The following is a 25,154-nucleotide window of genomic DNA, read 5'->3' on the forward strand; positions in this document are numbered from 1 at the left end:
GGTATACATAACAAAAACACTTACAATAATCTTGAACAATACAAGTCAGCGACTGGTACAGGAGGAGCGAGGACCCTGCCCGCGAGGGCTCACAACTTACAAGACAGTTAGACTGTCAACTTTTTTCACCCACCACCATTGGCCCATTTAGAATTCATTTTGTGGTATACAACCCTATTAAATAAATGTATCTTGTGCTTAGAGAGCTTTAGTTTTTATATAGATAGCCTACATACTGTGATGAGCGTTTCCCCATTAATTATCTTGCACTTGCAGTGAACCATCCCTGTGGCATCAAGCTATACTAAAGGCAAGGTCCCTCCTGACATGTCTCAGAGGGAGGAACCATTGCACACTGATATATAAAGATGTATCTAGATTGCCATGTAGATTGGGAGACTGAGGAATCACATAAAAGTGCTCTGGTGTGGTAGAGAAAATAGTTTGTTAGAATAGCGCCCTCTGATGGTAACCACATGTAAGGACATAATTAAGAGACACAGCTGCTAAAATTGAGAACATCTGTCTACAAAGTACCTTGACATAGCTAGGAGGATTTCTGAATTGTTTTAGCAATGAATTATTACAGATTTTTTTTGATATTACTATTGAATGTGATCTGTGCCAGACATGACCTCTCATGACTAACAAGCCACATTCCCCGCATACTTCTGCCCCAATGTATTCAGATTTTTTATATAAATGACCAAAGTTTAATGTCACCAAATAGAATATACAAAGTAGTACCTTGTCCCCTGTAGGTGCTGCGCCAGAGGTCGCGAATTATTTTATTGATTTCTTCCATCTTCATGCTGTGAAACTTCATTATAGCTCTATAATAATAACATGTAAATAATAATACTGATTTTTTTTCATAAAAAATAAACCTGTGTGGTAGAATGTACCTACTGTTACAATTTATTTCAAGCATCTGTAAATGATTTGAATTGTTTTCCTTGTACATTTTTTTTCACAGACTACAAAGGTTGCAGAAGTAGGGCAACTGCAGAGTTAAATCTGTATAACATCGAAGCAAACGGGTTCTGATCCGCAAAAATGACCCCTATTCACTGGATAGGTGATAACTGTTAAATTGGCATGGGTCCCAAAAGTTGGACGGCCACCTAAACAGGGGACTTGTAATCCTTCTTCTCGCATTGCTGCAAGAATGCAACCACGAAGAGATGAATGGAGATGGATAGCAATGACAAAGATAGACGGGTGCAGCGCTGCACTTCAGTGCCAAAGACAGAAGCTCCTTGCTCTGACAGCAGTGGAAGCCAAACCATTCTACCAATCACCACCTATCCAGTGGTTAGGTGATCATTTATTTAGACGAGAATATCCCTTTCATCTCAGGACTTGCGCTAATTCAGACATCATGAGTGGAGATAAGCAAGTAGAATGCTGGGAGGTAGTTTGTTGGGTAACTATTCAAAACCCAAATAGTCTCATGCATGGGTCTATAACATCTACTTACAAAGAAAAGAGGAAAGATTTTTTTTTTTTTTTACATAAGAAATTGCAGATACCAAACTTTACATGTTATTTTCTATTTTTCATGTGTTTTTTCCATTCAATTTTAATATCTAACATATAGCTGCATTAGAAAGGAGAGCTCCTGCAAACATTCATTTGCAAAGCATGTAATGCACAGTATGTATTGCACTTAGCTAAGTCTACGTTGACCAGCTAATCACTGGGCAGGCTTCAATCTGGAAAGCAATTGTTCTATTGAAAAAAAGTTTTTATGGTGGAATCACACAATCAGCCTTAAAGGGGTATTCCCATCTCCAAGATCCTATCCCAATATGTAGTAGGTGTAATAATAATATTAGTAAGTACCTCCAATTAGAAATCCCCACTCCACAAACTTGCATACCCTCGCAGAAATCTCAAACACCTTGACCTACACTCACTCTCTGAATCCCTCCTCCCTCTTACAGACATTAGTTCCTTACATGATGCAGATGTTGCTGCCACTTTATACAACACCACAACAGCTGCAGCTCTCTATTCGGTCGCCCCCCTCACACATACCAAGGCTCGCACACTCAACAGAAAACCCTGGCACACCAGCCTAACTAAAGAACTGCGACGGGCCTCCAGGGTTGCTGAGCGTAGATGGAAAAGGTCCCACTCCCACGAGCACTTCATCGCATTCAAATAGTCCCTCACTACCTTCAAGTCCACACTCACTGCAGCAAAACAAACATACTTCACATCTCTCATATCCTCCCTGTCTCACAACTCCAAACAACTATTCAACACCTTCAATTCTCTCCTCCGTCCCCCAGTGCCTCCTCCCTCTCCTCTTATTTCAGCCGAAGACTTTGCCTCATTCTTCAAGCAGAAGATTGACACCATCAGACAAAGCTTTTGCCTAAAGCCCCTACAGCCCCTCCCCACACCTACTCAACCCTCTTCCTCCAAAACCACCTTCTCCACCATTTCTGAAGATCAACTTTCCTCCTTACTCTCCAAATCACACCTCACCACCTGTAAACTTGACCTAATCCCGTCCCACCTCATCCCAAACCTTACCACTATCTTCATCCCAGCCCTAGCCCACCTCTTCAACCTGTCACTAACAACTGGTGTCTTCCCCTCATGCTTCAAACATGCCTCAATCACACCCATCCTCAAAAAGCCCTCCCTTGACCCATCCTCTGTGTCTAGCTATCGCCCCATATCACTTCTCCCCTATGCCTCAAAACTACTGGAACAACACGTCCATTCTGAACTGTCCTCACACCTCTCCTCCTGCTCCCTCTTTGACCGCCTACAATCTGGTTTCTGACCGCACCATTCTACTGAAACTGCACTGACTAAAGTCACAAACGACCTACTAACCGCTAAATCTAAGCGACACTACTCTGTCCTCCTCCTCCTAGACCTGTCATCTGCCTTTGACACAGTGGACCATTCCCTCTTACTACAGACTCTCTCATCTATCGGCATCACAGACTTGGCCCTATCCTGGATCTCCTCACACCTAACAGACCGGACATTCAGTGTCTCCCACTCACACACCACCTCCTCATCTCGCCCCCTATCTGTCGGTATCCCCCAAGGTTCAGTTCTAGGACCGCTGCTCTTCTCCATCTACACCTTCGTCCTGGGACAGCTCATAGAGTCTCACGGCTTTCCTTATCACCTCTATGCTGATGACACACAGATCTACCTCTCTGGACCCGATATCGCCTCCTTACTAACCAAAATCCCACAATGTCTGTCTGCTATTTCATCCTTCTTCTCTGCTAGATTTCTAAAACTTAACATGGACAAAACAGAATTCATCATCTTTCCGCCATCTCATTCAACCCCCCCAACTGACCTATCTATCAACGTCAATGGCTGCCCACTCTCCCCAGTCCCTCAAGCTCGCTGCCTTGGGGTAACCCTGGACTCTGAACTCTCCTTCAAACCACATATCCAAGCCCTTTCCACTTCCTGACGACTCCAACTCAAAAATATCTCCCGGATCCGCACATTCCTCAACCATGAATCTGCAAAAACACTAGTGCACGCCCTCATCATCTCCCGCCTTGACTACTGCAACCTCCTGCTCTGTGGCCTCCCCTCTAACACTCTCGCACCCCTCCAATGTATCCTAAACTCTGCTGCCCGACTAATCAACCTGTCCCCCCGCTATTCCCCGGCCTCTCCTCTCTGTCAATCTCTTCACTGGCTCCCCATTGCTCAGAGACTCCAGTTCAAAACCCTAACCATGACATACAAAGCCATTCACAACCTGTCTCCTCCATATATCTCTGACCTAGTCTCCCGTTACATACCCGCAAGCAACCTCCGATCCTCACAAGATTTCCTTCTCTACTCCCCTCTTATCTCCTCCTCCCACAATCGCATACAAGATTTCTCCCGTGCTTCCCCCCTACTCTGGAACTCTCTACCCCAACGTATCAGACTCTCGCCTACCGTGGAAACCTTTAAAAGGAACCTGAAGACCTACCTCTTCCGACAAGCCTACAACCTGCAGTAACCACCGCTCCACCATACCGCTGCACGACCAGCTCTACCCTCACCTACTGTATTCTCACCCATCCCTTGTAGATTGTGAGCCCTCGCGGGCAGGGTCCTCGCTCCTCCTGTACCAGTCGCTGTCACATTGTGTTCAAGATTATTGTAATTGTTCTTGTATTATACCCCTTTTTCACATGTAAAGCGCCATGGAATAAATGGCGCTATAATAATAATAAATAATAATAATAGTATAGTATTTTTTATTCGCTATGTCTCTTTGCTCATGTGCAGGCGTTGCAGGACCTTAGGTATCCATGGTTATGACCACTATCAGAAGCTAACTAACTCACTTTATCAGTGGACGTAACCTTGGATACCTAAGGTCCTGCAATGCCTGCACATGAGAAAAGAGACATAGCGAATCAAAAATACTATGCTACATTTCTAATTGGAGGTACTTGCTAATATTATTATTACACCTACTACATATTGGGATAGGATCTTGGAGATGGGAATACCCCTTTAAGGTTAAAGTTCCTGTGGTGGGTTTGCTGCAGTTTTTGCTGCAGATATTATACGCCAAATAGTATGCAACATGTAGGCCTATCTGTAGCGAGACTTTCCCATTTTAACTAAGAGGAGATAATTGCAGTCCACAGGAGAGCAGAGAGTTGCAAGGAACTTAGGCCTCATTCAGATGTCTGTGTATCACGGTCCATGGTGCTATTTACAAATGAATAAGGAGAAGGAAAAGATATTTATCACTATACGAAATGCCTCAGGGTTTTGCATTCTCACAGAGTAAGGTCATTTAAGTCAAATTATAAGATCTCATAATTCAGCATATTCCTTTCACTGCACAATGGAAACATCAGCAGTTTCATTATCAGGCTCAAAAAAGTGTCTTTTAAGTGCTGCACATTGAAGTCTTAGCTATTCTTCCATTTATAACCAGTTTTTTTTCAAAGAAAAAATAACATGAGTAAAAACAATACGGTAATATAGTCCAAAAGCATAGAAAAATCAATAAGTATAAAATATACACTAATGAGATGGAAATATGGTAACTGAAGTTTCAATATGTTCTGACAGATTGCCAAATACTAGAATCAGGGTTGTCAAATTATTTTACAGTCAAATTTGCCTATACAGATGTCGCAGAGGTTAGCATGACTCTTAATACAATATCTTGATAACTCCCCACTGAAGGTTATTTCAGTTAAAGGGCTGTGCCACAAAGCATTTTGTTATTAAAAGCTCCTAAATAGCTACAGATGTTCACAATTTTTATATGTTTTTTGGTTTGCTTGTGCTCCTTTTATGTCATAGTAAATAGAAGAGATTACAAGCCATGTGACAGCAGGTGTCTCTTCCATTGGTTCAGTGTCCAATTCTGTGCATTTATAGTCTCCTTCCCGACTGATGTGGTCAAATAGTCCCTTACTACATTCAAGCTTCACAGGAATCAATTGTTTTTCCAAAAACTGTGTGTGCGCTCATTATTTCACCTCCGTAAAACACTCCCCCGTCTAACTCTTAGTCGTTTTATGCTTGAGTATGTGTGTGTATGTTTATACACTGATGAGCAAAAAGGTAAAAATGTTTTGAGCTTTTGACTTTCAGGCTCCATATCTCACCATCTACTACTGCTTGTAACGTGAGACTACCATCATTTTATACACAAGCATCTTGACTATCTCATACATAAATTTGACTTGCAACTATTCAGTCTATGATTAGTTATGAGGATTCTTGTCATGTCACTACATTATTAATGTTTTGCTCCTAAAAACCTAAATTTAAATTTTTATTATTTTGTTAGTATTTTGTAAATCTACCTTTGGCTTTCAACACTGCCTGAATCCTTCTGCACATGCTCTTCATCAAATTCAAGCATGTCTTGACTGAAATCTGGTCCCAGGTCTCTTCTATAGGTTCCCAAAGTTGGTGCATACTGGTCAACTCACATGGGTATGCATAGTTTTTTCTTGAACTCTACCCTTTGATTGGGTTGAGGTTTGGGGACTGTGGGGGCCAATCCAGCATCTCTACTTCATTGCTGTCATTGAACCATTTCTTAGCCAATCTTGACTTATGCTTCGGGTTCTTGTCCTGCTGGAACACTGTGTCATCCTTTTCATACCCATAGTACTAGAGCGTACGAAGTAACTGGTCTTGTAGGATACAAACAAATAGCTCAGCATTGAGATTACCATCGATCCTTGTCAAGTATACAACACCTTTGGCTGTGAAACAACCCGGTATCATCAGGCTTCCTCCACCAAACTTGACAGTTCCTTCAATTTCTAGATCCATTAGGCCCCTTTTCCCTTGTTTCTTCCAGACCCATTTGCACTAATCAGAGCCTAGTCTACTGGCGTTCGTCTCATCACTCCAAATCACCCATTTCCAATCTTCTACTGTCCACTTTTTGTATTTTTTTTTGCAAACTCGAGCCAACACTTCTTATGACGATATTCCAGACTTGTGTAATGTGGATCTTACGGTACTTGAATGGACGTCTGTGATTTCACTATATCGAATCATACGAGCCACCTCCATTGCTGTGTTTGTCACGCCAGAAAGACCGCTATCGATGAGCTGGATAATGCCATTTCTCTTTTCTTGGGAAATTTTCTTCATGGCTGCTCCTCGATTCATCTTATTGCCCTACTACCTGCACCAGTGACACTATTCCCTCACATCTCCTTCAGTCCCTTTCCCCGGCTGTCACCACTCACCTAACTAAAATATTTAATCTCTCTCTCATTCAGAATCTTTCCCTCCTCATTTAAACACTCCAGCATACATCCACTACTTAAACAATCCCTGGACAAAAACTGTGCTGCTAACTACAGACCTGTGTCTAATTTTCCCTTCATCTCTAAACTCCTGGAACGCTTGGTCTACTCCCGTCTCATACGCTATCTCTCAGTAACTCTTCTTGACATGCTACAATCTGGCTTCCGCTCTTTACATTCCACTGAAACTTCGCTCACTAAAGTCTCTAATGATCTACTAACAGCTAAATCTAATGGTCAATACTCCCGGCTGATTCTCCTCCATCTCTCTGCAGCATTCGACACTGTGGATTACCAGCTCCTCCTCATGATGCTCTGCTCTATAGGGCTCAAGGACACTGTTCTATCCTGGTTCTCCTCCTACCTATCTGACCGCTCCTTAACTGTATCTTTTGATGGCTCCTCCCCTTTCCCCATATTATCGGGGTTCCTCAAGGATCGGTCCTAGGCCCCCTCCTCTTCTCCTTATACACCACCCCTATTGGACAAACAATCAGTAGATTTGTTTTTCAGTACCATCTCTATGCCGAAGACACCCAATTATACACATCGTCTCCTGACCTCACCCCTGAATTATTACAAAACACCAGTGATTGTCTTTCTGCCGTCTCTAACATTATGTCCTCCCTATATCTGAAACTGGATCCATCAAAAACTGGACTTCTTGTCTTTCCTCCCTCCACTAACCTACCTATGCCGAACATTGCCATCTCCGTGTGTGGCTCCACCATTACTCCCCAGTAACAACCCCGCTGTCTTGGGGGTTATACTTCATTCAGATCTTTCATTTTCTCCCCAGATCCAATCACTCACCCGCTCATGTCATGTACACCTCAAAAACATTTCTAGAATTCGACCTTTTCTTACATTTGACTCTGCAAAAATTCTTACTGTCGCACTGATTCATTCTCATCTGGACTACTGAAACTCTCTGCTAATCGGTCTTCCTCTTACTAAATTCTCCCCTCTCCAATCCGTCCTAAATGCAACAGCCAGGATCATATTCCTCGCAAACCGCTACACCGATGCCTCTACTCTGTGCCAGTCATTGCACTCGTTACCCATCCGCTACAGAGTTCAATATAAACTCATCACCCTCACCCACAAAGCGCTCCATGCTTCAGCACCGCCCTACATCTCCTCTATCGTCTCAGTCTACCACCCTACCTGTGCCCTCATTTCCGCTAATGACCTAAGATTAACATCCTTAATAATCCGAACCTCCCACTCCCGTCTCCAAAACTTCTCACGTGCTGCGCCAATTCTTTGGAATGCACTACCCAGGACTCTTTGCTTAACCCCAATACCCACAGTTTTAAGCGTGGCCTAAAAACGCATTTCTTCAGACTGGCCTATTGCCCCACCTCCCTTATCTAACTATCCCCCTCCTCCCCTCCACACAAAATGTCCTTCCAAACCAGGTCCCTCGTATCATCTGTTCATACAACCCCCATGTACTTAATAGACTTATTATGTGTCTATACTTGTTCACATACTGGTTGGTGACTGGTTCATTTAGCATTAGGTGATTACCCTATTTATTACATTGATGGTTGACAGTACAATGCAAGCAATTGTTACCATCCACCTTTCGTGTCTCCCCTATTTCCTCAGATTGTAAGCTTGCAAGCAGGACTCTCTATCCTCCTGGTATCTGTTGATTTATATGATTATTGTTATTCTGTAATGTCTTTTATTGTCTGTACAAGTCCCCTCTAAAACGTAAAGTGCTGCGGAATATGTTGGCGCTATAGAAATAAAAATTATTATTAACGGAGCATCATTTTTAACAGGTTTAACTTCCAAAAGTATTTATTTACATGATGTCTGCAACAATACTTATATGTTATATGGTGACACAACTCCTTTAAGAATATTAAGATGGCAACACTGCTGGAGCCACTGAACGATGTCAAATTAGGTGTTGCATTACACTTTTCCATGCCATCATAACTACTGTGTTATCTGAGTTAAGGTAACCTTTGTAAGATCTGTATGTATGTAACTGATATGAACATATTAGCAACATTTACAGTGATCTGTAAAATGATGATTACTGCAGTCACAATAATCTGCTCAAACTGTTTTGGCATAACTGTATAACCATTACAAATAATACAATTACTTACTGGTCCAAAGTCTTGTAATAAATATCTAGGTCCTTGTTCGCCAGCTCTGTAGTCCTCATAACAATCATCATCTCTCTATGCTTTTCTTCAGCGTCTTTGAACTGAGGATCACGCAGTTCCTTCTTAAAACGGATTATTTCATCCTCATACCCCTTCTGCCGACCAAGGGCAAGACTATGGCTTGTTTTCAATGTTTCAATTTTTTCTTCCAACTCCTGATGCTCACTAAAAAGAAAATTAGAAGGGTTTTCTACCATTGTACTATCACCTAGTTTCAAATTGTGAACTTAAAATTAAACTACAAGCTTTCTTCAATAGTTACAACCTTCAGAAAATATGGAGCAGCAAAAGAAAGTAATGATTGGAATGATAGCTGGACAAAGAGTACCGCTTGAGAGATTGCTTTTGAAGTCTGAAAATCTTCCATAGAATACACCTTTTTTAAGCTTAATGGCGCACAATGGTGTAATGGCATAATAGCGCAAAATGATGCAACAGTATAACTATATTACTAGTTGTGACATGCAGAAGTAGCGCTGTAGCTTTAAAAGCATCCAGCAACTAGAGGGGTTAACACAGTCACATGAGACAGGGAGGGTTTTAGCAGAGCCCCAGGGGGATTGTGGGGAAGTTGTTTACTGTCTGGCTGGAGCCTAAGAGAAAGGTGGTGTGTGTGTTCTGTATCTCACAGAAGCGCCCCTGCAAGTGAAAAGGATTCAAGTCAGGAATGAAGCTAAGCACAGGTTAGGTAGAGTTCCTGAAGTAGCAGTGCAGAACATTGTCAGGAAGAAAGAGAAGGACTGGAAGAAATGGTGTCACAGGGATCATCTCCCTCAGCAAACCCTCCCCCCCTCCTCCATATCACTGTGCTGTAAAGAATGCTGTGTTCATTAATGTGCCTTTGCATTAGAACTGTGCTGTCCTGTACTATTGGGAAGACTGTGAACTGCTGTGCTGCTAAGGAAACTGTACTGTTTGTCACTGGAGCCTGTTTCTCATAATACTCAACTTGCACCTGCTGTGCGGCTTCTTATTAAATGCTACTGCTCTACCATTTATGAGGACTCTTGTGAAGTGTGTCTGGTCAGCAAGTGAAACAACCTACGTGTCTGTGCCTGAGGATCAATACCCCTGTGTGCCTGAGAGAAGCTGCAGCACATGGTCTATGGTCGCCCTGAGTAACATTTCCCCCAGGATTCCAAAGAATTCATGTAACCTGTCTCGCCCCTATCTGAACCCAGCGGCATGCGTGTAATATAGTGCTTTACCACAACCCACAGTAAAGTCCTGAGACCGAGCCATCCACAGTGTATGGCAGTCTGCATGTAAACACACATTGCTTCTTTGCTGAAAAATGCTGTTATGTAGATATGTCAGCAACATACAGTATAACATTAAGGCTGTGTGCCCACGATGCGTTTTTTAAGCTTTTCCGCAGCGGCAGAAACGCTTAAAAAACGCATGGTAGAAGGCCTGCCATGGTCCCCAATGATAATCCGCATGTGCTGTGCACATGCTGCGGAAATTTCCGCTGCGGATTATCATTGCGGAAAAAAACGCAGCACTACCAATTATTTTGCGGAAGTGCTGCGTTTTCGCTGCCATTGACTTTCATTAGATCGCATGGATTACGCAACACTGTATATGTAGATGCGCATTCCATGCGTTCTAATGTGCGGATGGTACCCAGGTCTAGAGAAGAGGAGACTCTCCTCCGGACATGAGTACCATAAAAAACTGTAAAAAAAAAGAGAATAAAATAAAAAATAAATATATACTTACCTTCTGGCGGCCCCCGCTGCACTCGTCCTTTCATGCCGGCAGTTCGCGATGGACTGAAGGACCTGCGCTGACGTCATAGTCATGTGACGGGGCACGCGACGCTGACGTCGGCAGGTCCTTCAGTGTACCGCTGCCGACAAGGTAGAACAGAGGGACGCAAGATAGCGCGGGCCATCGGAAGGTAAGTATATATTTATTTTTTGACATTCTCTCGGGTCACACTATATAAATCCATGCTGTTTGCATGGATTTATATAGTGTGACCAAGTTGTCAAGCACTTTCCAAGTGATGCTAAAATCGCTTGGAAATCGCTTGTCAACCCGCATGGAAAATACAAGTGAAGAACGCTTCCCTTCCGCTTGTCCCTGGCAGGAAAACGCATGTACAATCCGCATGTACAATCCACATGCGTTTTTTTCTGCCAGGGAGATGCAGAAACGCTCAGGAAAAAATCCTGAGCATTTCTGCATCGTGGGCACATAGCCTTATACTCACAGTGATTCAGCCAAAAGTGCAACTTATTCGGTGAGATTGAGAAATTCCATACAATATAAACAGGAGGTAATTACATGGAGATGATAGTGCTTGAAGTTGATAGAGCTTTGAAACACGCAGATGCACATGCCCTGCGCACTTTTAGGATTCTCCCTTGCACAAGTATGTGATTTGTATACTTCTGGCCACATTCCAACTAGACATGTCCGGCTTCGCTCAATTAATTTTCATTGAGTGAGACCACGCTCAAAATAAATATTTACCTGTGATATGTCAAGTAGTCCTCAACTAAATGTAGTTACAATAGTAGTCAAGTAATGCATATAACACCAAACCATACTTACTTTCTAAGTTGGATAACATTCATCTGTCCCATCTCTCTTAATAGTCTGTTTCTTTCCTCGTCCACTTTCTTAAGTTCTTCTATTCTTTTTCTAAGAGTTAGGTTGTCTTGGAGACATCTTTCCTGAATCTAAGTACCGGAAAGTAGTCCATAAGTTAACTTTCACTGTCTCATTGATTAACACTTTTTCTGGAATCATCTCAATATAAAATGTTTTAAAGCCTCACTCCTGTCATTTTTTTTTTCTCAGTTTTTTTAGGGATCATGTGTGTAAGTGTAACGATTGTAGTAGTACATTCACCAGTCGCTGTCTTCTGCCGTTTTTAGCGGAGCTGCGGTGTCACTTGACACCTATCAAATCACAGTGTCTTTTGTATGGAGTGAAGATTGCTTATTTGAATTTTATTTTCTCTATGCAAATCTAAGAGACTCAGAACGAGGCTAAAGAGCCTCATGATGAACCTCATAGACTTACATTGAGAAAGTGACCTCCGCTCTACACAGTGAGCCAACAGGTTACAGATGCCAGAAGGGATGGGAGCGATGCTGAAACCTGGACAAGACAGAGACCGACCAGTGACCAATTACTACCATCATTACATTTACAATCCCTAACAAATATAAAAATTCACGGGAGTGGGGCTTAGAGGTTAAATAATCCAATGCATTAAAGGGTAATGGTGCCAACATTTTTTAATATACAGTACATTGTGATAAGATGATGTCTCTGCCAGCAGCAACTGAACAGAATAAAGGTACAGAGCAGACTTTTAACACTATGTCCAGCGGGTGAAATAAGTATTTAACACGTCACCAATTTTTTAAGTACTATATTTCTAAAAGTGCTATGGATGTGAATTGGATGGGTTGTTACCGACCTCTCGTGAGAATTTCATAAGGGCAAAGAAATCAAAACATAGATGTCCATAAATTAAGTTATGTGTAATGATGAGAAATGATACAGGGAAAAAGTATTGAACACGCTTACTGAAATATATTTAATACTTTGCACAAAAACCTTTGTTGGTGATGACAGCTTCAAGACGCCTCCTGTATGGAGAAACTAGTTGCATGCATTGTTCAGGTGTGATTTTGGTCCATTCTTCCACACAAACACTCTTCAAATTCTGAAGGTTCCGTGGGCTCCTTCTACGAACTCTGTCTCTTGAAATTTTTTATGACCTGGGAAAACCCTTTTGTATTCTAAGATTTTGTGCAGACACATTGTTACATATCATGAATTCACATTGGTATAGAAGACCTTCATGGTGAATTCCCAAGCTGCAGATTTTGTTGCAGGAATTTCTGCAACTGATAAGTTCCTTTAAATTGAATAGGGTTGTTTCAGATGACAGACAGTCGAAGATCTTTCAACATCAAAACCTTAGTATGTGCAGGTGCCCTCAAAGGTGTGTATCCATTACAGAATGGCAAAAAAAAGTGCAGATATGGCAGCAGAAGTGCTGCAGATTTGTCACACGTAAATTAAAACACAGAGAATCTCAAATCTACAGCACCAATCAATTAAACCCCTTTACCCCTGAAGGCTGTTTGCACGTTAATGACCAGGCCAATTTTTACAGTTCTGACCACTGTCACTTTAGGAGGTAATAAATCTGGAACGCTTCAACGAATCCCACGGTTTCTGAGACAGTTTTTTCGTGACATATTGTACATCCTGATAGTGGTAAAATTTCTTCGTTATGATGATTTGTGAAAAAATCTGAAATTTGGCGAAAATTTTGCAATTTCCAAAATTTTAATTTTCATGCCCTTAAATCAGAGATATGTCGCACAAAATAGTTAATAAATAACATTTCCCACATGTCTACTTTGCATCAGCATTTTTAGGGACCACATCACATTTGACCTGACTTTGAGGGGCCTTTATGACAGAAAATACCCAAAAGTGACACCATTCTAAAAACTGCACCCCTCAAGATGCTCAAAACCACATTCAAGAAGTTTATTAACCCTTCAGGTGCTTCACAAGAATTTTTGGGAATGTGGAAGAAAAAAATTAACATTTTCACAAAAATGTTACTTTAGACCCAATTTTTTTTTTATTTTTGCAACAGTAACAGGAAAAAATGGACCCCAAAATTTGTTGTACAATTTCTCCTGAGCACGCCAATACCCCATATGTGGGGGAAAACCACTGTTTGCGCACACGGATTGGTTCGGAATGGAAGGTGTGCCATTTGCCTTTTTGAATGTAAAATTGGCTTGAATAATTAGCGGATGCCATGTTGCGTTTGGGGAGCCCCTAATGTGCCTAAACAGTGGAAACCCCCCACAAGTGACCCCATTCTGGAAACTAGACCCCTCATGGAACTTATCTAGATGTGTGGTCAGCACCTTAAACCCCCAGGAGCTTCACAGAAGTTCATAACATTGAGCCGTAAAAATAAAATGTTCACATTTTTCCCACAAAAATGTTTTTCAGCATCCAATTTTGCATTTTCATAAGGGTGACAGGAGAAATTGCACCATGCAATTTGTTGTGCAGTTTCTCCAGAGTAAGCCGATACCCCATATGTGGGGGAAAACCACTTTTTGGGCGCACGGCTGGGTTCGGAAGGCAAGGAGAACTATTTGACTTTTTGAATGTAAAATTTGCTTGAATAATTAGCGGACGCCATGGCGCATTTGGAGAGCCCCTTATGTCCTAAACAGTGGAAGCCGCCCACATTTGACCCCATTTTGGAAACTAGACCCCTCAGGGAACTTATCTAGAAGTGTGGTGAGCACCCTGAACCCCAGGTGCTTCACAGAAGTTTATAAAGTAGAGCCGTGAAAATAAAAAATAAATAAAAAAATCAAACTTTTTCCACAAAAATGATATTTTAGCCCCCAAATTTTTATTTTAACAAGGGTAAAAGGAGAAAATGGACCCCAAAAACTGTTGTGCAATTTCTCCTGAGTACGCAGATGCCCCATATGTGTGGAAAAAACACTGTTTGGGAGCACGGCAGGCTTCAGAAGGGAAGGAGCACTGTGTGACTTTTTGAACGCAAAATTGGCTGGAATCGAGAGCGGACGCCATGTCGCGTTAGGAGAGCCCCTGATGCGCCTAAACAGTGGAAACCCCCTACAAGTGACCCCCATATTGGAAACTAGACCCCTCAAGGATTTTATCAAGGGGTATAGTGAACTTTTTGAACCCAGAGGTACGACACAGAATTTGATAACATTAGGTCATCATATTGAATGTCATTAGTCTTGAGCGCAAGTGCTCCCTACTTGAGTTTACATCAGTTACTCGGGTATGCACCAAGTATCGCGGGTGCTCAAGTGACATGCTCGAGTCCCCGCCCGCATGTTTCACGGTCATTAGACACCCAAAAAAAAACATGCAAGGATTTCCTGTGCATGGCAGGCAATTCCCACGTGTTTTTTTTTGGCTGTATAACAGCCGCGAAACATATGGGGCGGAGACTCGAGCATGTCACGCGAGCACCCGCACTACTCAGTGCATACCCAAGCACCCGATGCAAACTTAAGTAGCAAGCACTTGCGCTCAACACTAGTCGCCATATCGTCATCATTTTTTTTTCTTTACTTTTGAAAAAAATCCCAACCCCGACACCACCCTAACCGTAACCCTAGCACAACCCTACCCCTAACACAACCCTACCCCTAACACAACCCTACCCCTAGAGTTTATTTTTTGCGCCGTTCCTTGTGCGGTATAAGTGATTAGACGACTTTATTCTTCAGGTCGGTGCGATTACAGCGATACCAGATTCATATCGGGTTTTTATTTATGTTTGGCAGCTGTCACACACTAAAAGACGTTTTTTTTTTTGCAAAGATAAGTTTTTGCAATCATTTTTCCATATTTCAGCCGACAGAGTCATGTAAGGGCTTGTTTTTTGGGGGACAAGTTGACGTTTTTATTGGTACCGTTTTCGGGCATGTGATATTTTTTGATCGCTTACACAAAAACACAAAAACTATTTTATAGAAAAAAGAAAATGTTTGCATCGCTTTATTCTGAGAGCTATAACTTTTATTTTTTGGCTGATGGAGCTGTATAGCGTCTTGTTTTTTGTGGGACAAGATGAAGTTTCGAGCGGTACCATTTTTATTTACATTCGTCTTTTTGATCACGTTTTATTCCATTCTTTGTTTGGCGGTATGATGATAAAGCATTGCTTTTTGCGTCGTTTTTTTTTTTTTTACCGTATTCATGAAAGGGGTTAACTAGTGGAGCAGTTTTATAGGTCAGGTCGTTCTGGACACAGCGATACCAAATATATGCTACTTTTATTTATTTATTTATTTTCAGAATATTTATTTATGGGTACAGTATTTTTTGGATTATTTTTTCATTTTTTTAAAAAATATTTTTACAATTTTTTTAACTTTCTGACACTTTTGTTACTTTAAACACTTTGTCCCACTATGGGACTTTCATTTTTTGCAGGCTGATCGCTTGCATAGCATAGAGATGCAGCAACAGCAACCCTGTGCTATACAGACTGTCAGCCCCTGCATACACAAGTTAGATAGATCGTGCTTAGGGCACGATCTATCTGCCTAACTTCCTGATGCCTGGTGAACTGGATGTGGTCTTCGATCGCAGCATTTCGGGGGCTAATATGCTGGGAGTGGTGCGGGACCGCTCCCGGCACATAGTACCGGGTGTCAGCTGTTAGAATCAGCGGGCGCAATCGCCAGGGCGTAATAATCCGTACCTGCTCATTAAGGCCCAGGGTGCAGTTACGTATTATTACACCCCTCGTCAGAATGGGGTTAAACTGTAAATTTCCTGGATGAGATGAGATTCGTGGATGAGATTTCATAAAATCTGCAATGCTGTTATTACAATATGCAGATTTTTCGGCCACAAAAATCTGGATCAAAGATTTGCTGTATAAATATCCAATGTGTACAAATCCTAAAAGCTGCCAGTATTTAGCATCTAATACCAAATTAAAAACATGAATGAAAAAAAACAACACTATTCTCAACATTGGCTGAGTGCAACATACTATACAGTAACTTACTGGAGGTGATGTATGTCAAATAGTTTCATACTTACTTTTTGTGTGTCTATATCCTGTCTTACACTGATCATCTCCTTATTAATATTTTCTTTTTTCTTCTCACAATCATTAAGTTGAGAAATTAAGTCCTGTAGTTCAGCATCCTTTTGCTGCAAAATATATGTTATTACCTTGAAAATCATTCATTAAAGCGGCAATTGGTTGATTTTTAATTCAAGTAAGAAGTACCTCCTTGAATTCTTCTCGACCATCATGTATGTATTTGTCAATTTCTTTCACTAGCAAGGTGATTTTTTTCACCTTTTCCTTAAGGTCAATGAGCTAAAAGAAAAAAGGAACAGATTAAAATATTTCAGAATATATTAACTGAGTTTGAAAAAATGGAATCTATAATCTATAATTATTGTATAACTCAAAGTAAAAAGTAATAAATCGAAACAGCTTTTAGTGTATGAATGTATATTTTTGTTCTTTCTGTTCTCTGTAAATGGTTGTGAAGTGGCTGGTGAAGAATGCTTGTGGAGGTTGACATCCTGCTTTAGTGACTATTAATATAATTTTGAAAAGGGGTGCACAACATTTTTAGACTGAAACAATCCTAGGGGTTACAATAAAGGTTATGGGGTAAATGTCTTCGATCTTAAACCCCTTGATATAAGTATATGACAAATGCCTTTTGTGAGTTCTAGAAGTGGAAAGAGCACTTGCAGGTCACCAGGATAGGGAGTGGGGTAATTTTATTACCACTTGTGCATGGCCACATCATTTACTACTTTCTGGAACGCCACAGAATGCAGTTAGCACTTACCGCAATTGTCTCTTAGGGTGCAGGTTATGCACCCCTGATTTAGAGTTAAAATTTACAGCAGGCACATGGACCATGGGCTACTTATGAGCATGTTCATGTCACTATTTTTGATCCTAGTCTAGTATCCTACTGTTGTACGATTTTCATTTGATAGGAAAAGCTTGAGAAACCTTCTCGAATGCAAAAACGAAAAAGTAAAAAAAAGCAAAAACTGACATATTGACCATACATGATGGAAATCAGATCCAAAGCACTGATGAAAACCAAAGAATATTTTTGTGTACGAGAAAAATTTGTGACATCAGCAGGGAGGGAGTTGAACACAGATTTACAAAGCATGGAGAGGGGAGAAAGTAACTCAGGTAGGGCAGGAATCAGGTTATAGAAAAGTAGGAATACATATGAAGAAAAAAAGCACACAATAGAATCTAGACTCATATATTAACTACTGAAAACTTCAGCACTCTGGACACCTACAGAGCTCACATTGCGTCTATAATATCGGGAGAGACACCCCAACAAGAGAAAAATCTGAAACTTTGATCAGGCTAAAAATGGTATATCAGGGGGTCTGAAAACATATTAAGGATTGAAAATTGCAAACATATGTAAAAAATATTTTTTTCCATGTTAACTGTGTCCATAGTCTTTACTGAGATCATCCCAGATGATACATTTAAGAAAACACACAGTACAACAACTACAATTGGATATACCCTGTGTAAATTTCCCATGATCTGACACATGAAAGATCCCAAATATGGAATTATTTCTGGACAGCCCATAAACTATGACACTGCAGTAATGTTCCAAAACATCACTGCATAGTAAGCAGCTTGCATGAGATTATGCAGCTGTGGGGGTGGAGAGCTGGCTGTCAGACACAGCCAGAGTTGCCACAGAGAAGATAAACATTTATTTATATGTTTAACTTCTTGATCACTGAATACACAAGATGAACCAGCACTTGTGTATATAGATTAGGAGGCACTGACATTGCTTCCTCTTCTGGACCCAGTGATCATGTGAACAGCGGGTGTACGCAAGAGACCTAGTCAGCTCTGCTATGCAGCCAGGTGGCTTAATTTCAATAGATCTGCAATAAAAAGAATGTATTAATATTGTAAAATTCCCCCCAAAAGTCTTGTAAAACCTTATGGGGGGCACAGTATGTGAAATAAATGAAAAACTAAGTAAATGAATTTTTTTTAAATAAATATGTATGCATATATGTGTATGTATATGTATGTATGTACATACATACATACATACACACACACACACACACACACATACAGTGAAGGAAATAATTATTTGATCACTTGCTGTTTTTGTAAGTTTGCCCACTGACAAAGACATGAACAGTCTATGATTTTAAGGGTAGGTTAATTTTAACATTGAAATCAAGAAAATCACATTGTATAAATTAGATAAATGTATTTGCATTTTGCAGTGAGAAATATATTTGATTCCTCTGGCAAACAACACTTAATACTTGATGGCAAAACCCTTGTTGGCAAGCACAGCAGTCAGACATTTTTTGTAGTTGATGATGAGGGTTGCACACATGTCAGGGGGAATTTTGGTCCACTCCTCTTTGCAGATCATCTCTAAATCATTCAGATTTTGAGGCTGTCGCTTGGCAACTCGGAGCTTCAACTCCCTCCATAGGTTTTCTTTGGGATTAAGGTCTGGAGACTGGCTAGGCCACTCCATGACCTTACCGTGCTTCTTTTTGAGCCACTCCTTTGTTGCCTTGGCTGTATGTTTTGGGTCATTGTCTTGCTGGAAGACCCAGCCACGACCCATTTTTAATGTCCTGGCGGAGGGAAGGAGGTTGTCACTCAGGATTTTACGGTACATGGCTCCATCCATTCTCCCATTGATGCGGTGAAGTAGTCCTGTGTCTTTAGCAGAGAAACACCACAAAACAATGTTTTCACCTCCATGCTTCACAGTGGGGACGGTGTTCTTTGGGTCATAGGCAGCATTTCTCTGCCTCCAAACACAGCGAGCTGAGTTGATGCCAAAGGGCTAAATTTTTGTCTCATCTGACCACAGCACCTTCTCCCAATAACTCACAGAATCATCCAGGTGTTCATTGTCAAACTTCAGACGGGCCTGCACATGTGCCTTCTTGAGCAGGGGGACCTTGTGGGCACTGCAGGATTTTAAACCTTTAAGGCGTAATGTGTTACCAATGGTTTTCTTGGTGACTGTGGTCCCAGCTGCCTTGAGATCATTAACAAGTTCCCCCGTGTAGTTTTAGGCTGATCTCTCACCTTCCTCATGATCAAGGATACCCCACGAGATGAGATTTTGCATGGTGCTCTAGATCGATGTCGATTGACAGTAATTTTGTATTTCTTCCAATTTCTTACTATTGCACCAACAGTTGTCGCCTTCTCACCCAGCATCTTACTTATGGTTTTGTAGCCCATTCCAACTTTGTGCAGGTTTATGATCTTGTCCCTGACAACCTTATAAAGCTCTTTGGTCTTGCCCATGTTGTAGAGGTTAGAGTCTGACGACAGGAGTCTTTTATACAGGTGGCTATGTAAGACAGCTGTCTTTAATGCAGGTAACGAGTTGATTAGGAGCGTCTAACTCGTCTGTAGGAGCCAGAACTCATAATGGCTTGTAGGGGATCAAATACTTATTTCTCAATGCAAAATGCAAATAAATGTATCTAATTTATACAATGCGATTTTCTTGATTTTTTTTTTGGATATTCTATCTCTCAATGTTAAAATTAACCTACCCTTAAAATTATAGACTGTTTATGTCTTTGTCAGTGGGCAAACTTACAAAAACAGCAAGGGATCAAATAATTATTTCCTTTACCGTGTGTGTATTATATATAATATTATATGGGCGGGCTGTCATTGTGGGTCCACACGGGTTCATTATGGGTAAGTGCACATCTTCTAATACTACATGCCCTCTGTCCTATTAGACCTTGCAACACATTGCTCAGGTCCTTATATATAGGGCCTGAATTGTCCTCTGGCGTTATAGAGTGGCTCTCTTATGGAATATTTGGTTTACACATGTTATCTAGGATTTCATGCACTTGCACTTTAGTTTAATCTATATACAGGGTATGCACATTACGTTCATACTAGCTACCATGTGATGGCTAACTTGCCCAATTGTCTCTAAATAGAGACTGTGATATATTGTGTTGACTTTACTTATATAGTTAAGATGGTACACCACCTATGCCCGGTATATATTCTTTGTGGACTACTCACTAAAATACCTATCTCGTTGCTATTGTAGACTTTTTATAGATGTGATGTTTACATATTTTGCCCGTTGCTGTTATATATTTCTTCAATAAAAATTTTGATATTCTGATATATCTTTATGGACTATGACTTGGCGTCTCTTATAGAAATAATATATATAATGGGGGATGCAATTTAAAATGTTTTTGGCAGTCCTTAAAAGAAAAATTAAATAAAATGTTAAAAAAATAGACACATTTCTTATTTTTCTTTACATCTTCCCTTGATATCAGCAAAAAGGAAAAGAAAAGGAATATTAAAGTAGCACAAAAATTAACCTCCATAAATCACAAAAAAGAGGCAAAAATTATTTGAATATCCAAAAGAGAATTTTTTTTAAACTGTTAAAAGGCCTAATATAGTAAATGTACATATATTAACACAACTCTAATATTCAAAATGATAAACTTAAGCTTAATCAGTACATATTGGTCAGAGTTGCTTTTTGGGATAAGCAGTCATAACATTTTTACTTGTTCTTCAACATAGCCATAAGAGGCCTTGTTTTTTGAGAATTAAGGTGTAGTTTTGAATTACACCATTTCTTTTACTGCACAATTACGAAGACAGGAAAAAAAATTCCAGTGTGGTAAAAAAAAATGTAATTCCGCACAAGTTTTTGGGGTTTCGTTCAGTGTTCATTAAGCAGCAAATACAGTTATATGAAAAAGTTTGGGCACCCCTATTAATCTTAAGCTTAATGTTTTATAAAAATTGGTGTTTTTGCAACAGCTATTTCAGTTTGAGATATGTAATAACTGTTGGACACAGTAATGTTTCTGCCTTGAAATGAGGTTTATTGTACTAACAGAAAATGTGCAATCTGCATTCAAACTAAATTTGACAGGTGCATAAGTATGGGCACCCTTATCATGTTCTTGTTTTAAATACTCCTACCTACTTTTTACTGACTTACTAAAGCACTTTTTTGGGTTTTGTAACCTCATTGAGCTTTGAACTTCATAGCCAGATGTATGCAATCATGAGAAAAGCTACTTAAAGTGGCCACTTGCAAGTTGTTCTCCTGTTTGAATCTCCTCTGAAGAGTGGCATCATGGGCTCCTCAAAACAACTGTCAAATGATCTGAAAACAAAGATTATTCAACATAGTTGTTCAGGGGAAGGGTACAAAAAGCTAAAAAGCTGACTCAGAGATTTAACCTGTCAGTTTCCACTGTGAGTAATATAGTAAGGAAATGGAAAAACACAGGGACAGTTCTTGTAAAGGCCAGAAGTGGCAGGCCAAGAAAAACATCAGAAATTCAGAGAAGAATAATGTTGAGATCAGTCAAGGACAATCCTCAGACCACCTCCAGAGAGCTGCAGCATCAACTTGCTGCAGATGGTGTCACTGTGCATTGGTCAACTATACAAAGCACTTTGCACAAGGAGAAGCTGTATGGGAGAGTGATGCGAAAGAAGCCGTTTCTGCAAGCACGCCACAAACAGAGTCGGCTGAGGTATGCAAAAGCACATTTGGAGAAGCCAATTTCTTTTTGGAAGAAGGTCCTGTGGACTGATGAAACCAAGATTGAGTTGTTTGGTCATACAAAAAGGCGTTATGCATGGCGGCAAAAAACACAGCATTCCAAGAAAAACACTTGCTACCCACAGTAAAATTTGGTGGAGGTTCCATCATGCTTTGGGGCTGTGTGGCCAATGCCGGCAGCGGAAATCTTGTTAAAGTTGAGGGACGCATGGATTCCACTCCGCATCAGCAGATTCTTGACAATAATGTTCAAGAATCAGTGATAAAGTTGAAGTTACGCAGGGGATGGATCTTTCAGCAAGACAATGATCCAAAACACCGCTCCAAATCTACTCAGGCATTCATGCAGAGGAACAATTACAATGTTCTGGAATGGCCATCCCAGTCCCCAGACCAGAATATCATTGAACATCTGTGGGATCATTTGAAAAGGGCTGTCCATGCTCGGCGACCATCAAACTTAACTGAACTGGAATTGTTTTGTAAAGAGGAATGGTCAAAAATACCTTCATCCAGGATTCAGGAACTCATTAAAAGCTACAGGAAGCGACTAGAGGCTGTTATTTTTGCAAAAGGAGGATCTACTAAATATTAATGTCACTTTTCTGGTGAGGTGCCCATACTTATGCACCTGTCAAATTTTGTTTGAATGCAGATTGCACATTTTCTGTTAGTACAATAAACCTCATTTCAAGGCAGAAACATTACTGTGTCCAACAGTTATTACATATGTCAAACTGAAATAGCAGTTGCAAAAACACCAATTTTTATAAAACAATAAGCTTAAGATTAATAGGGGTGCCCAAACTTTTTCATATAACTGTATGACCTCACAGTATGATTCTTCAGGTCAGGATGATTACAATGATATCAAAGTTCTTTTCACACTTTAGTGATTACAAAAATGTAGAACTTTGCAAAAATAAATTTGGTTGGTGTCGCCATTTGCTAAGACCGTAACTTTTTTATTTTTCTTTCGATGGAACTGTTTAAGGTTTTGTTTTGTGTGTGTAAAGCTGTAGTTTATATTGATAGTATCTTAGGGTACATAAGACTATTTGAACAATTTTTATTGCATTTTTGGGGGAGAAGATTGGTGGCTGAAAAGTTGAAGTGTGAGAATTCTGGTATTTCATTTTTGTTTCAGCATTAATATTATGGAATAAATATAGTATACATATATGTACACACATATGTTATATACCAAATGTTACTCTTATTACTTTTCACTATTTCCATTTCAGGAGTAGGGGATTGATTTAAACTTTTATATATTTTTAAAATATATATATTTTTTAATTAGGCCCCTTAGGGTATTTGAACCTTCTAAACCTTTATTGACTATTCTATAAACTGCAATACAATAGTATGTCTGTGTATTGTGAAATTTACAAATCTCCTACAATGTCCAGCTACAGGCTAGGCTTCATTGGAGTTCTAACATGGCAGATAAAGGGGTCTTCAGTAGAGCACGGCTGTCATTGCAATGCATTTAAGAGGTTAAACTGATGTGATCAGAGTTGGCTACAGTTACTATTAGGTGCCAGTTATGTAACAAAGCTGGCACCCACGCTGCAGAAAGCAGGCTCAGCTACTGAGGCTGTTATATATAGTGTTGGTGCACAGCTGCCATAAATGTAGGACACCCACCGACAAGTAGTAAAATAGTAGCAACAGTAAGCCTCTCTTGGTGGAGCTTTCTGGCAAACAGAATATAACTATATAATGAAAGTAGTAAGGTTAGTTCAGTGGCGAGCCCCTTTTCACCACATGCGACTTATAGCAGCAGGCTTGATCTGCCTTTTTGTTAAGTGTGATATTTCTTAAAACTAATTTTATGTAGACTTTAAAATACTGTTGCACATGTGATGCATCTGAAAGGCTCTGTTCATACTAAAGGGTCTGTTCCAAGCCTCCATTGACTATCTCCAAGAAAAGAAAAGTGCTGTATTTATCGCTATTATTTCCATCAAAATGATGGAAACCACAATGTAACTTGATAAACCCCATGATAAATCAATGGGGTCCACCCAGTACTAGTAATATTTGCCATACAAATAATCCAACACTGCACTGTAGCCTCCCAATAAAAACAGAAGCTACAATAATAGTGTAACATAGCCTACTTTTCACACTAGAGTATTGTGCTCAGAAGTATTTAATATATAAATATACTATATCCTGTTTTCAAGCACAGATATGACTTTACCTTTTCTTGTACTGCTCTGTTGCTTGATTCTTTTCTTTCCAGAATTTCCTGCTTCTCCTGCTGTAGTTTTTCAAGTGTTGTTTCCAATGGGAAAACTTGCTCTTTGGCTTCCTGAACAAAAAAGAATTACTTTTAGGCTACGTTCACACATGTTGGGTTTTTCAGCGTTTTTTTGTTGCAGATTTTTATTAAAATTTTCAGCTGCGTTATGCAGTACCAGCAAAGTCTATGAAAAATCAGAATTCTTTGTTCACACATCATGGTTTTTTTTGTAGCTGCCTGTTTTGTGCCTTGGTTGGGTTTTTGGAAAATAGAGCATGTCACTCCTATCGGCGTTTTTTCACCCATAGAAAGTAATGGGTAGTGAAAACCGCTGAAAAAAACATGATGTGTGAATAAGTTTTGTTGCATTTTTAGTAAAAATAAGCAAGTACAACAGTGTGTGAAACATTTATATTTGTGTTTTTACCATCTTGTCTTGGTCAATGAGATGGTAGATTGCATAAAAAGTGTTTAATTAAATTAGTGATGTGTACATTCTAAACATTAGCTGAGCTACCTGTGAGATTGAACAATACCTGTGGCCCAGGGAAGTATGAAATTGAACAAGATTGTGCAACTGAATGGCAGACCCCATAGTGTGAAAGTAAATAGTGTCATACACACTGGCAGTGCATTGAGTTTGTTAGGTAAACTATTCACCTCCACATTATTATGCCAAAACCAGAATGATATATTTTTTCACTGAACTTAATGTACATGCATAAAAGAGACAAAGCACGAACAAGAGTCACGATTCTGCAAAAAAAAA

The 25,154-nt window shown here is 40.1% G+C and overlaps 1 protein-coding gene across 4 annotated transcripts in view; it reads right to left on the reverse strand.

Moving 5' to 3' along the window:
• The window catches only part of RAD50 (RAD50 double strand break repair protein), a 168,414-nt gene that overhangs the window by 14,290 nt on the left and 128,970 nt on the right, over nt 1-25,154 (reverse strand). For 3 of the 4 annotated variants that reach the window (XM_073651197.1, XM_073651195.1, XM_073651193.1), the window contains 6 exons: nt 24,344-24,454; nt 16,776-16,868; nt 16,583-16,696; nt 11,537-11,664; nt 8,915-9,139; nt 748-833 (listed from right to left, as the gene is read on the reverse strand). In XM_073651197.1, coding sequence (XP_073507298.1) covers nt 748-833; nt 8,915-9,139; nt 11,537-11,664; nt 16,583-16,696; nt 16,776-16,868; nt 24,344-24,454 — 757 coding nt within the window. The remainder of the gene's footprint in view (nt 1-747; nt 834-8,914; nt 9,140-11,536; nt 11,665-16,582; nt 16,697-16,775; nt 16,869-24,343; nt 24,455-25,154) is intronic. The other variant, XM_073651194.1, reaches the window with a different exon arrangement.

Source organism: Phyllobates terribilis, unplaced genomic scaffold, assembly GCF_046119375.1.
Source record: "Phyllobates terribilis strain yellow unplaced genomic scaffold, ASM4611937v1 Scaffold_11__3_contigs__length_659146591, whole genome shotgun sequence".
Taxonomy (NCBI): domain Eukaryota; kingdom Metazoa; phylum Chordata; class Amphibia; order Anura; family Dendrobatidae; genus Phyllobates; species Phyllobates terribilis.